This window comes from Mus caroli, chromosome 18 (genome assembly GCF_900094665.2).
Source record: "Mus caroli chromosome 18, CAROLI_EIJ_v1.1, whole genome shotgun sequence".
NCBI classification, from domain to species: domain Eukaryota; kingdom Metazoa; phylum Chordata; class Mammalia; order Rodentia; family Muridae; genus Mus; species Mus caroli.
In genome coordinates, this window is record NC_034587.1 from 8623739 (window position 1) to 8638391 (window position 14653).

Below are 14653 nucleotides of genomic sequence, written 5' to 3' on the forward strand. Positions count from 1 at the left end.
CAAAAAAAAAAAAAAATTTTAAAAAAGGAAAGTATTTAATTGGGGCTGGTTTATAGGTTCATCATCATCATGAAGGGAAGCATGGCAGCTTATAGGAAGATACAGTAGAGAGTTTTACATCTGGATCCACAAGCAGCAGGTAGAGAGAGCAGAACTGGGCCTGGCTTGAGCATTTGAAACCCCTGAACCAAGTGGCACAATTCCTTCAAAAAGGACTAAACAGAAGGAGGCTGCTCTTGTAAGACTCTGTCAGGCCTTAGCTTACTGGGGACCCCCTGCGTGAACCACATGGATCTGGAATTGATGCAAAAGCAAGAGGAATTTTATTTAATCCAGCATGCTGGGGTCACCCTGCACATAGGGAGACAGCGACTCTGAGCAGTCCATCCAGTAAGCAATATTTTATATTATAATTATTTATCTGCATGACTCTCTTATAAAAGTCAGAGGAAAGCCCACCAGAGTCGTTTTTCTGCTTTCCCCATATTGGTCCCAGGGATTGAACTCAGGTCCTCTGGTGATTAACAGTGTCTTTCCCCTCTGAGGCATCTCCCTGGATGGCCCTCTACAGAAATCTTACTGCATCCATATCTGCCTTGCTCATCTAGACTGCCAAGCATTTTATACAGTTCTCAGGGCCACCGCCATTAGGCACAATATGATTGGCGGAACAGTGTGACGTTTAAACTGATTGGTCTATAGGGATGAGGTGGGTGGTCAATGGTCTCAGAATGTGTCTATGAGCTCTGGTGGTCAGTCCCTCCTCCGTGTGGTCTGATGGATGTAATCAGCCCCTCCCTTCCAGAGGGGAGGGGTGCCTATGTTCTTTATGACCTTTCACTTCCAGGAGGGGAGGGGTTCAGTGGAATTTTCTAAGGGTGAGCCGACCTCTTCATTCTGAGCAGTTCAACATGCTGTGGGCCACTCAACTGTCAGGGAGAAGATTCACCAGCCCAGCAACTCAAGGGAACGGGAAAGGGCAATAGACCACATGTGACTATAACTTCATAGAAGCTTCTGGAAAGACCACACAGCACTACCTTCTAGAGTGCACTAGCTATCTCAGAAGAACAAAGCATAGAAAGCCAACAGAGGACACCTGTGAGAGATGAGACTGAATTATTGCCAACACTTTTCCCTCTCCAGTCCTGACACTTTAAAGCTATGGAGAAGAAAGTGCAGTTCTCACAACAATGCAACCACACGGCAGCAAATGCTTGGCAGTCTGGATGAGCAAGGCAGAAATGGATGCAGTAAGATTTCTGTGGAGGGCCAGCCAGGGAGATGCCTCAGAGGGGAAAGACACTGTCAACCACCAGAGGACCTGAGTTCAATCCCTAGGACCAATATGGGGAAAGCAGAAAAATGACTCTGGTAGGCTTTCCTCTGACTTTTATAAGAGAGTCATGTGGATAAATAATTATAATATATAAAATTTAAAAAGGTTATTGTTAGCATTCTGTCTAAACTCTACCCCACAGTTACCTGGCAACAGCCAGATAGACCTGGCCCAGTATAAAAGGGGCTGCTTGCCCCCTCCTCCCTCTCTTGCTCTCTTGCTTCTCTCCTGCTCTTCCTCTCCCCTTCCCCATTGCCTTCCCTTCCCCTTCTCTCCACGTGCTCATGGCCATGGCCAGCCTCTATTTTACTTTTTCCTTCCCTTCCCTTCCCTTCCCTTCCCTTCCCTTCCCTTCCCTTCCCTTCCCTTCCCTTCCCTTCCCTTCCCTTCCCTTCCCTTCCCTTCCCTTCCCTTCCCTTCCCTTCCCTTCCCCCCTCCCCGTCTCTGCCTTTCTCTGCCTCTACTATCCTTTTAACTCCCCTTCCCATGACCTGAATAAACTCTATACTATACCATCACCTGGCTGGTCCCTCAGGGGGCAGGCCCATGCCAAGGCACCCCCTTTCCCCACACCCCCATAGAACATATTCTTTCTGTCTTTATCTTTTTATAAACATATCAGTTATTGATGTGGGAGAGAGTCTCCTGGCATCCCTGTCTGTATCCAAGAGTGGAACACAGGTAGGAGCAAAAATCTCCCAGATGGAAAATTTCAAGTGCTGAGAAAGAAATCTAACATGGAGTGGAGAAAATGTCACATAATTTTGCTTCTTTGGGGAGGGGAAGGCAAGGAAGTTGTGTAAAGGACTGGCTTACACAATGGCTCTGACCCCATATCAGCAGGGTTTTGGGAGTGCTTAGTCAGCTTCTTTCAGTGGGGCTCCCTGGAAACTTGTTTATCTGGTGCTCACACCATCGCACTCACCCCACCCACACCCCAAATGAGAAATAACTGACCTTTGTGTTTCACACTCTACTTTAGTTTTTTTAACTTATCTAGGATATGAGGCGCCCCCAGGAAGCCCTCAGTCTAGACATTTAGACATTGCCTCCCGCAGTAAATCTGCAAATTCCTTCAGCCAAAAGGCGTGAAACCCAGAAGTGCCACCATGGTTTTGCAACACAGAACCCTGTGATCATGGGTGGCACTAAAACCAGGTCGTGGGGGGGGGGGAGACCATAATGCACAGAGGAGGAGGGGGAAACCTAACGCACAGAGAGAGACAATACAAAACATTGCCTTATCCAGAACAGCAAGATGCCCTCTTCTCTGAATTAATATGACAACAGGAAACAGAAATCTGGCTATTTTTCCTCAAATCCTGAACAGTATTTCCCTCCCAGGGATCCTTGGGAAAATCTTGTTCATAAACAAATGATTCTTGGGTAACTGGCTTCTCTGCTGGCACTAAGAGTCACCCCTCACATGCTGCTCCATGTCCCCACCACCTCAGTGCTGATGTCATGGAAAGGCACTGACATGCTGGATTATAGCCTGGTCAGAGACGGTAAAGGAAATTATGCTGCTGCCTTTGGGTTTACATTTTCCATGAAAAATTGTTCTCATCACCCCAGAAGCTTAGCTGGTGAACAAGAAAAATGATTTAATTAAGAGACAGCCATAATTAGATTTTTTTTCAGTACACTCTTTCAACATAAAAGTTACATTACAACAGAGTTTTATTTTATTTCATGACATATTTTCATCAGACCATTTCCAGAACACACAAAGATGCTGAGTAAAAAATCAAAAGAAGAGAAAGAATATTTGAGAGGGTCCATGGTCAAATGAGCTTTGAGGTGTGTGGGGAAGGAGGATGAGGAGGCATAAACACATGGGCACAGGGGAGAAGCCAGCTCCCCTGTGATGACATGGGAGGTGAGGAAAGACACTGAGCAGGACACTGAGTAATAACAGCAGCAGTAACAAGAAATAAAGGTGATAACAGAATGCACAGCAGGTGAAGAAAATGCTCTTTGTTCTGCAGACAGGAGGAGCACATCATCAAATCTGGACTTCTGGGATTTCTTCCTTGGTCTGCCCTTGTGTGCAGACACACATGTCAAAACCAAACCTAAGAACTCTGATTCAGAACTTGAAAGACATCCTTGCTTGTCACCTCCTTGAACATTCAAGGTAACAGTCAATGTTAAGCCTTAGGACCTTCCTATAAACATGTCAAGACATCCGGTGGAAATTAAAAGACTAGGGGCTATGGAGACAGCTCGGTGGGTAAAGCCTTCTTTGTAAGCATGAGGACATGAGTTCACATCTCCAGCATCCACAGAAACGACGGCTATACGAGGGCACACTGTAACCCAAGTGCTTATGTGTAGATTCAAGGATTGTCAGTCAGACCACTGATCAAAAGAGTAAGCTCTAGGTTCAACAAAACACCTTAACTCAAAAGAAATGGACAGAAAAACACCCATCATCCACTTCTGTCCTCCCCACCAACACGCACAGGCATGCGTATCCACAAACATGCATATACATACCCACATCCATGTACACATATAAATGCGTAAAATAAAAAGCAAAAATCCCTATTATTTTAATGTCAGAAAATGTGTATGATTCCCCTATTAAAACAACCCAGCCTTTTTGTGTGGTAGATATGTATGTATCTGTCTCTGTGTGTATGTACATATATGTGCAGGTGTCACGTACATATGTGTTCACGTGTATGGAGTCTAGAGGTCAACGTTGGTTGTCTTGTGTCTTACATTTTTTGTTTTTTTGTTTTTGTTTTTAGTTTGGGGGCTGTAGAGATGGATCAGTAGTTATGGACACTTGTTCTTACAGAAGGCCCAGGTTTGATTGCTAGCACCCACATAGAGGCTTACAACCATCTGTAACTCCAGTTTCACAGGATCCTCCTCTGGCTTCAGCAAGTACCAGGCATACATGTGATGCATGTACATACACACAGGGAAACACTCATACACAGAGAAAAGTACCTTTTGAAGAAACTAACTTTATCTAGTCCACTGACATAGTGAAGACTCCTTCTTTATCTTGGCAGCAGGTCAGGGAGACATGTCAGCATGCCACATGGAAAAGAGAGAAAGGAATTGTGCTGTGGCCTTCACTTGTAAAAACCTGAGATTGGAAGTCAGAACACAGAAAGCATCCTATGCACATCAAAGCTTTCCTAAGAACAAATCAGCCAGTTTACCAGCAGCATTTGTCCAGCTCTGAATAGAAACTCCTATGTGGAAAACACAGATCAGGGTGTCGGTCATGCTACTCCACAAGGAGATGTTGTTATGGAGACAGTGCTGAAGGCTCCCAGGCAATGCCAGTGTATAATTCCGACTAGTGAGTGATCACAGAGAAGCCAGCTGGGTGGTATCCATGGAAACCAGCAAACATACATTTTCACACACACAGTGACTGTTTTGGATCAATGATTCTTTATGTAAGTTTAAGTCACTGTGAATGGTGCATCAATAGCTTCTTTTGTTGGGCAATCTCAGATTAAATAGCATTCGAGAAGCCTGGTTCTTGTCGATGCTGCACTCAGAGCAGCGATCCTCAAATCAGTGAGCACAATGGTAAATTTGGAGCCAGGAAATCACTGGTTAACTTTGTGAGAGAAGTGAGCTAGTGTTTGACAGAGCCAAGGACCTCCCAAGGGCTGGCGTTCACCAGTCCAGAGATGTCAGACAGCATTCAATGCCCTCTGTCAGGCAGAAATTAGTACCTTGCTTATTTACAGAAAAGAAAATGAATTCCATGCACCTATGATGGCAGACTTACGATTAGGTGAGAACTAAGTCTTTATTTAGGTCTCCATTATTCTACACAATGCTGTTTGCAAAGCACACCCCAGACATCTCCACATACATCAGCTCATTTAATCCTGCTCTGAACCAGCAGGAGCTTGTATTGTAGTACCTTCTAATTTTACAATATTTCTTCCATGTAAACAGCATCCTATCCTAAGAGCAATGTGAAGGAACCACCTTTTGTAAGAGTAAATTCTGACAATCTGAGTTGAGGACAAAAGTCCCAGTAAACCACCTGTAACACTGACACCAAGAGCTTCTTCCAAAGAGGGTGACACCTGGTGACAGGGACAGAGGAAAGTCCCACTGTGGAGTGATACACTCCAGTACGTTCTTATAAACCTGGCAAATGTTTTATTGAGTAGGCATGATCATTACCAACATAGTTCCCAGCAGTTCACTGTTCAGGGCTACCTCATTAGTAAAGGCCGTCAGGAGGGCATGAGGACTACTGCCAGAGGAGTCAAACTGTGCTTTACAGAGGAGAGACCAGCGGGTTTCCAAGGTGAAGCCATGGTTTGGATGTGAAATGTCCCCCATAGGCTCCTGTATTTATGGTGGCACTGTTTTGGGGTGTTGTAGTGAAGAGTAAAATTTGCTATTTAGTCTTTAATAAACAGGCCCAGGCAAGTCCAGGCACAGCAAGACCCACCCTGTAGCAAGGAATGTCTGGCCATAAAAGATAAAAAAGGAATGCAAGAACTGGTGCCTCCCTCAGCCCACCATAAATCATACATTAACCAGATGTCCTGTGAACCTCGATAAGTCCCAGGCCCTTATGCCTCCCTACGCCCTAGCTGGCACGTACTACCCTGTTAGCTTGTAATCACCCCGCTGACATTTAAATGAGCCAATCATGTGTAACTGTGCCAATTCTTTCTACTCCTCCCTTTTGGTTTGTGGTTTTTGCCTTTATAAACCTGTGAAAAGTTTAGGCCGGGGTCGAACTTCTCTACCCCTGTGCGGTGTATGAGTTTCGACCCCAGCATGCTGGTTTGAGCGCTCCTTCATTGCTTGTGTGCCATTAAAGCCTTGGGTGGTTACAGCAAGTTCGGCCTTAGCGTCTCACTGGGTGCGCGCCTTCCTGAGACTTGAGTGAGGGTCTCCCTTCGAGGGTCTTTCAGTAGAACCTTTAAGAGGTGAGGCCTTTATAGAGAAAGTTGGTCACCTGTGCAAGCCTAGCCCCACTTCCTGTAACACTTCCAGTTCCATGGAAATATGAGATTTCTTTAGTACTATCAGCACAGTGCATACTCCTGCTGCCATGGAGCCACTTGCTGCCATGCCTTCCCCATCACCATGGCCAAAATAAACCCTTCCTCCTGGTGCTTTGTTAGGTATTACAGCGACAAGAGAAGGAACCAATGCAATCTTGCCCATCATGGATGCTCTGACTAACACCAGAGACCAGTAGCTTATAGACAACATAGTGTATTCCCTACTCTTGTGCAGGTGGGGACATCCAAGGGCAGCATGCTGGTGGCCTCAGTGTCTGGAGTGATCTGCCTTCTCAGAGACTGCTGTGCTCTCAGTCGGTGAGACAAGGCAGCTCAGTTATTTTGAGACTGGATCTCCATTTGTAGCCCTAGATGGCTTGGAACTGGCCATCTAGAGCAGGCTGGTCTCAGACTCACAGAGCTTCCTGCTTCTGTCTTCTGAGGGCAGGGATTAAAGGTGTGAGCCACACCATGACTGACTAGAGTCTCTCTTTTTTAAAAAATGATTTATTTATTTGTTTTATGAGTACAATGTCGTCTTCAGACACACCAGAAGAGGGCATCAGATCTCATTATAGATGGTTGTGAACCACCATGTAGTTGCTGGGGATTGAACTCAGGACCTCTGGAAGAACAGTCAGTGTTCTTAACTGCTGAGCCATTTCTCCAATTGGTTCTTGATTTATCACTAAAGATACCAGCAGCTAATTGCTGGATGGAGAGAGAGCCAGCAGCCATATGAGATTGTGGGTGGAGTGGCCACTGGCTGTTTCTCCAACTGGGCCTGGGGTAGCAGGTAGGAGATTAGAAATACAACTAAATTGAGGGCAGATTTAGAGTGTTAAGCAAGAAGTAATGAGAGGTATAGAAGAGCCCAGCTGCTGAGCTGTAAGGCAGGTTAAAATGAGCTTGTGTGCGTTCGTGTGCGTTCGTGTGTGTGTGTGTGTGTGTGTGTGTGTGTGTGTGTTTCATCCATGGATCCAAAGTAACCAGGGTGGTGGATGGTAGCATGGTCTGCCTGGAGCTTAAAGCGGCATAGTAAAAACTACAGGCTACACAGTACCACCAAGCTTAATATGATGCTTTTTACTATCAAATGTAGTAAGTTATTAAGTGACTATGCAACCATCACTACCTAAAACCCTCTAGTTTTAGGTCATTTCCATCACTCCAAACCACAACTTCTTTATACCTCTATGCAATCAACTTCTGCTTCATGAAAAGCCATCAATTCCATATTCTATCTGTATAAATTTATCTTTTCTGAATATTTCATACAAATGGAATAATGTAGGCATTATTTTGTGACTAGATTTTTTCACTTAGCAGAATGCTTCGAAGATTCATTTATATCATAGAATTCATGACCTTGTTGTTGGTTTAACAGCACTAACACACACACACACACACACACACACACACACACGAATGATATTTTGTTTAGCCATCCACTAAGAAGTTCACATTTACACTATTTGCCTAGTTGCATGTTTTGGCTTTATTATTAATGCTGTGAACATCCATGTGCAGGGTTTTTGTAGGGTGTGAGCCTTTCTTAGAAGTGCTGCATAATCCTCAGTTTTGCCTTTTAGGAAGTCCCAAGCTGGTTTTTAAAGTGCCTGTGTAAGTGTCTACCAGAAGTTTATGAGGATACCGGCTCTACCAAACCCTCAAAATCAGCATATATTTGTGTATTTGATTCAAGGTGTACCTCTTCTAGACAGTATGTAGGTGGGTTTTGGATTTTAAAAATATAATCTAACAACCTCTGTCTTTTGAATGAAGCATTTTTTAAAAGGCTCATTTATTTTTATTTTATGCATTTGAGTGTTTTGCTGGAAAGTATGTATAAGCACCATATTCATGCCTAGTGTCCATAAAGGCCAGAAGAGGGTATCAGATTTCTTAAAACTGCAGTTACAGGTGATTGTGAGCCACCACTTGAGTGCTAGAAATAGACCCTGGGTCCTCAGTAAGTGCAGTTGGTGCTCCCAAGCTCTGAGCCATTTCACTACCCTTAGTTAGGGTTTTACTGCTGTGAACAGACACCATGATCAAGGCAATTCTTATAAGGACAACATTTAACTGGGGCTGGCTTACAGGTTCATTATCATCAAGGCAGGAGCATGGCCAGGAAGCATCCAGGCAGGCATGGTGCAGGAAGAGCTGAGAGTTTTAACTCTTGTTCTGAAAGCTGCTAGGAGAAGGCAGGCTTCCATGGAGCTAGGATAAGGGTCTTAAAGACCACACCCACAGAAACACACCTACTCCAACAAAGCCTCCTAATAGTGCCACTCCCTGAGCCAAGCATATACAAACCATCAAAATGTTTAAGAGGATTATTTAGTCCATTCACGCTTAATATAATTATTGATACTGCCACTAGCAACACATCTCTCAGTCTTTATTTATTTGGAATTGTCTGTCATATTTGAAGGACAATTATGTCGATACTAAGTCTCTGGTTATCATATTTTTTCCCTATAGTATGTGGAACATAGCCTCCTCTTGCTGCCTCTAGCCTCCAGGTTTTTGCTCTGTTTTGAGGTTTGCTATTTTTCATGAATTTCATTGATTTTCCTCTATGTGTGCTAAACCCTTTTTATCTTGATGCTTCTAATATTTTCTCTTTGCCTTTTAACAGTTTGATTATAATTTGTTCAGGTAAGGTTCTGGTTTTGTTTGTTCTTAAGGCTTACTGAATATTATGTCTTTCATAAAATTTGGGAGTTTTATCCATCATTTATTCAAATATTTTTCTATTCCTGGCTCCTCTTCTTCCAAGACTGTTTATATATACATATTGATATGCATAATGTCTCCCAGGTCTCTGGGGTTCTGGTCACTTTTTTTTTTTTTTGCTTTATATCATTAAGAATAATTAATTTTTATTCATTACAACAACTGAATTTCCTATACCACTAACCTCATTAAATTCACATTTACTTGTATAAAACATAGCACAAGATAGGCAAAAAAATCAAACCAAACCAAAACCACTTTCCATGGTGCCTAGTGTGAGTCTTTGACAACTTTTAAGACTCTCTCAATCAAAGCTAATATTAATCTGTCTGGTATATATGTTGAAATTCAGTGTTCTAAGTTTCTAAAAATAGAACAAATCGTGCTGGTGGATTTTCATGATTATTTCTCCCTAAAAAAATTATATTGTGGAGAACCTACTGTGAAACTCCTCAATACTCAACATGTTGGCAGTTTTTGCTTTTGATGAGAACACAGGAACATAACTTAATTGAAATATACAAAGTACAGTCTTTTTTGTTTGTTTTGTTTTGTTTTTAGTAGAGCATTAAAATCTTGGCTCTTACTGTGGTACAAACCCAAAATAAAAACAATTTTTAGACACTAGAGTTCACTGTAATAAGGCTCTGCTTCAATGTCCCTCACATCACCAAAGGATTTTACCTCCATAGCAGCTAAGCTAAGAGTTGACAGTTTTGCTGCACCAATGAATGAATTGTAGGCACAATTTTTTGGACACAGATTTCCTGCTATGGTCAAAGCTATTTGACATGAGTGATTGTCATCATTCTCATCCCACTAGGAACAGGTTACATTCATTTAAGAAATGGTGTGTGTATTAAGATGGTCTATCCATGAAGTCATTTATCAACTGTTTCAATATGCAATGGTTCTGCTTGGAAGATGGCACAGACATTAGATAAGGTAAGATTCTGGTTCATTGGCTATGATGATTTTGAAAAGCATAAATCTCAAAAAAAGAGTAACTTATAAGATCCTCTTCTTCAAAATTCATACAATAATTATAAATATCAAGCAAAACTTCAATTTCACTCTTTGTTGTTCTCTTACAAGCCACCTCCCAAATTAATTGTCTATGTTTCTTTTGACTGTATAAATAATTTTGAAGTATGTAAGCTGTTCTGAAAACTATAGCATAGTATAAAAACATCAAAGAAACAATCCTACTAATAGAGAGACTGAGATAGGAGAAGCATGATTTCAAGACCATTATGTGGCACACAGCAAGACCCTGTCATGTACAAACAAGCAGAAAGTTTATATGAATTGTACAATATTGGACATATTTCTCCAATTACCAAATTAGAGAGACCACTGGATGACAGCCAACAAATTTCTAATTCTTCATATTTTTTAATTTCAATTGATTAGGATATGTTGGTAATATTAATTTTCATATTTAGAGAAATTAAGGAAAAGTGATTGTTATTTCCCGTTATTTTTACTGTTAGAGGTAGAATTATGTTTGTGTGGGTTTGCTAAAAGATTACTTTCTTGCTTTTTCTAGGGTATAGTTTCCCTCCTTGTGTGTATTCCATCTACTATCCTTTGTAGGGCTGAATTTACAAAAAGATATTGTGTAAATTTGCTTTTGTCATGGAATATCTTGGTCTCTCTATCTATGGTAATTGAGAGTTTTGCTGGGTATAGTAGCCTGGGCTGGCACTTGTGTTCTCTTAGGGTCTGTATGACATACGCCCAGTGTCTTCTAGCTTTCACAGTCTCTGGTGAGAAGTCTGGTGTAATTCTGATAGGTCTGCCTTTATATGTAACTTGACCTTTTTCCCTTACTGCTTTTAATATTCTTTCTTTGTTTAGTGCATTTGGTGTTTTGATTATTATGTGACAGAAGGAATTTCTTTTCTGGTCCAGTCTATTTGGAGTTCTGTAGGCTTCTTGTATGTTCATGGGCATCTCTTTCTTTAGGTTAGGGAAGTTTTCTTCTAAAATTTTGTTGAAGATATTTACTAGCCCTTTAAGTTGGGAATCTTCACTCTCTTCTATACCTATTATCCTTAGGTTTGGTCTTCTCATTGTGTCCTGGATTTCCTGGATGTTTTGGGTTAGGAGCTTTTTACCTTTTACATTTTCTTTGACTTTTGTGTCCATGTTTTCTATGGTATCTTCTGCACCTGAGATTCTCACTTATATCTCTTGTATTCTGCTGGTGATGCTTGCATCTATGACTCCTGATCTCTTTACTAGGTTTTCTAACTCCAGGGCTGTCTCCCTCTGTGATTTCTTTATGGTTTCTATTTCTAGTTTTAGGTCTTGAATGGTTTTGTTCATTTCCTTCTCCTGTTGATTGTGTTTTCTTGTAATTCTTTAAGGGATTTTTATGTTTCTTCTTTAAGGGCTTCTAGCTGTTTACCTGTGTTCTCCTGCATATCTTTTTTTTTAAGATTTTATTTATTTATTATATGTAAGCACACTGTAGCTGTCTTCAGATCTCATTACAGGTGGTTGTGAGCCACCATGTGGTTGCTGGGATTTGAACTCAGGACCTCCAGAAGAGCAGTCAGTTCTCTTAACTGCTGAGCCATCTCACCAGCCCTCTCCTGTATTTCTTTAAGGGAGTTATTTATATCATTCTTAACTCCTCTACCATCATTATGGGAAGTGATTTTAGATCTGAATCTTGCTTTTCTGGTGTGATGGTGTATCCAAGACTTGCTATGGTGGNAGAATTGGGTTCTTATGATGCCAAGTAACCTTGGTTTCTGTTGCTTATGTTCCTATACTTGCCCCCCACCATCTGGTTATCTCTAGTGCTGTCTGCCCTGGCTATGTCTGACTGGAGGTTGTCCTTCCTGTGATCCTGGTTGTGTCAAAATCAAGCTGTCTATGGGATCCTGAGATCCTGGTGTGACCAAAGTCCTGGGATCCTGTTATCCTGTGGTCCTGGGCGTGTTAGAGTGCCTGGGAGTAGAGCTTCCTCTGGGTGTTGTGGGACTGGCTCTAGATTTTTTTTTAATTAATTTTTTTATTAGGTATTTTCCTCATTTACATTAGATTTTTTTCAATTAATTTTTTCCCTCTGTTTTAAATGGTGACTTTTAAATGGCACTTTCACTGCCATCTAAAATTGTTGAGTACCTCTAAAAAAAAATCTCATTTCCATTATACATTTCAATCTGCACTTTCTGTTGGTTATTTTCTAATCCTCTTTGACTGACATTCTGAATTCATTACACCTTTCCTTTGCTTCTTGGCATGGTTGCAGCACCATCCCTGAGCATTCTGAAAGAAAAGTTTTGCTGTGTTCTGAGCTAGCTCCTACATATGAAGTCTTTTCTTTTCCTGCACACGGACCACAATTTGATTCTGTAAATGTCAGTGCTCTTTGGTTGAATATTGTGCTTTTTATATAATGTATAGTAGTGACTCTGGGTCTACCTTCCCTACATGTCTCGCTTTTGTAGGTGTTTGTTTTTGCTTGTTCGGCGATCTTCCTAGAGCAAGCATAAAGTCTGTCTCTTATAACAGGCACAGAGGCTGACGTCTTTTTCTAATCTATATCCTCATTCCTCATGCATGTGTAACTTGGCACCTGGCAGGGACGAGTCAGAGGTTGTTTTTATGAGCCAGAAAGCCTTGTTTGTCTTTGCTTCTGCATAGCTGTAGAGGGCATTTGAACCTCAGGAAGTTTTTATGTCTGCCTTAGTTTGCTTTCCTCTGGCTCTTCTGTGTGCAAAAAGACTCCCGTGGCCAGGGATGTATGGGTATGTTCTACCTGTTTTGTGTGTTCCTTGACATAGAAGGCATCAAGTGTGAGTTATACAGAGGGAAGGCTACAGAGCTCACTATGCTCTTACCTCCAAAACTATGTGGGTCTGCAGCAAGATCACTGTCCACAGCTTGCTCCAATGAGGCCTACAAACTCAAAACAGTGAAACTGCTGCCTTCCATGTTCACTTATGACGAAAATGGCCACTAGAATTAACAATGGCCCAAACAGAGGGAATGACTTGTAGAAGCAGTAAGGCTGATTTCTATAGCTCCCTACAGCGTGCTCTGGCTTAATCATCTCACTGACAGAACTGAGAGGATAGAATGGGGCAGAAAAGCACATTTTACTCTGTTCCTACCGAGAACAAATACCTCTGGTTTCTTGTATGCCTTTAGTCCATTTCTGAAAGCATGGACACAAAGACTTCTGACAGTGTTGTCCCATCTCTCTGCTTGTTTTGGAGACTGTCTGCTTCCTCCTTCTCTCATGCTGAAGATGTTAGCCAATCTTCCCATTCTTCTGAATGCAAAACTACAATACTACTAATACTAATAGACAGAGGGATGACAGCCCCGCTGTATAAGCCCATTTCCAGAAAAAGCAAACGCATCTGAAAACACAGAGACAGCTGAAGCAGGAGCTCAGATAACCACTTCATTAGATCGAATCCCACTCCTCCAGAGCCGCTCCTAAGACCATCCATTTTGATTCCTTTGGACTGAGGATAAGTAAGGTGCCAGGAGAAGAGAGCTCATGTCAAAGCATTTCTGCTACCACAGTGCTTCACGAAGTGCTTTATGTGGTGCTTCACACAGTGCTTCACACGGTGCTTCACAGGGTGCTTCACACAGTGCTTCACGGGGTGCTTCACTCGGTGCTTCACACTGTGCTTCACGGGGTGCTTCACAGGGTGCTTCACGCGGTGCTTCACTCGGTGTTTCACGCAGTGCTTTACACGGTGCTTCGTGCGGTGCTTCACACGGTGCTTCACGCAGTGCTTCACACAGTACGGTGTGTCACAGGGTGCTTCACGTGGTGCTTCACACTGCTGCCGTTCTGCTTCCGACCTTTGTACCCACCCACCGCTCTCATCCTTCAGCCATGTTACTGTGATACACAAAAGCTACTCTCTGAAGGCTCATGAAAGTGTCTCCATCTGGCCACGTGACAGTTTTCTTCCACCACCTCACTGGACAGGCTGGGTCCTCTTGAGAAAGTCAACTGGGCTCTGGACAGGCGTATAGTTTCAGGGAAGGACAACAACTCCCTACATATGCTAATCTAGTCTCTGAGAGCTGGAGATACTTGGAGAATTTTTGATCAAAATCTCTCATTTCCAGAGGGGTAATTAAGGCTCAGGAAGTGCCAACTCATAGTCACCTTCTAAGAATGTGATGTCTTACTGATAAGATAAGTGAAAGGTCTCAGAGATGATCACCTGTATGAATGGCCAGGCATGTGCCACTAAAAATGGTCTCCTAAAGACCCCACTCTCCATAACCCATGTTGAGAAGCCTGGGCTCACAGATGCTGAGGTAGATTTTCCTGCCCCGACAGCCCCTCTCTCTCTTACCTTAGCACAGAGGATCCAGGCTGCGCACTGCCCTGGGGCCAGGATGCTTCTCAGCCTGACTGTACTGAGCATGAGGAAGAATCCCAAAACTCCACTGAAAAGAGAAAACACCCTTTGCTTAGTGAGGCTGCCCTCCTTCAGCCACAGCCAGTGAGGTCCTCCATTGAGACACGCAGTCTTGGCCATGTGCTGGCCTGGACCTCTAAATCCTCCCATGC

General features: G+C 42.6%; 1 protein-coding gene across 2 annotated transcripts in view; it reads right to left on the minus strand.

The window, feature by feature from the left end:
- Positions 1–14653, minus strand: part of Tmem241 (transmembrane protein 241) — a 127017-nt gene that overhangs the window by 42733 nt on the left and 69631 nt on the right. The window contains exons 13-14 of one of the 2 annotated variants that reach the window (XM_029472110.1): positions 14436–14529; positions 4326–4442 (exon numbers count right to left, since the gene is read on the minus strand). In XM_029472110.1, coding sequence (XP_029327970.1) covers positions 4383–4442; positions 14436–14529 — 154 coding nt within the window. In that variant the 3' untranslated portion in view covers positions 4326–4382. Of the gene's footprint in view, positions 1–4325; positions 4443–14435; positions 14530–14653 lie in introns of those variants that run through there. The other variant, XM_021150584.2, reaches the window with a different exon arrangement.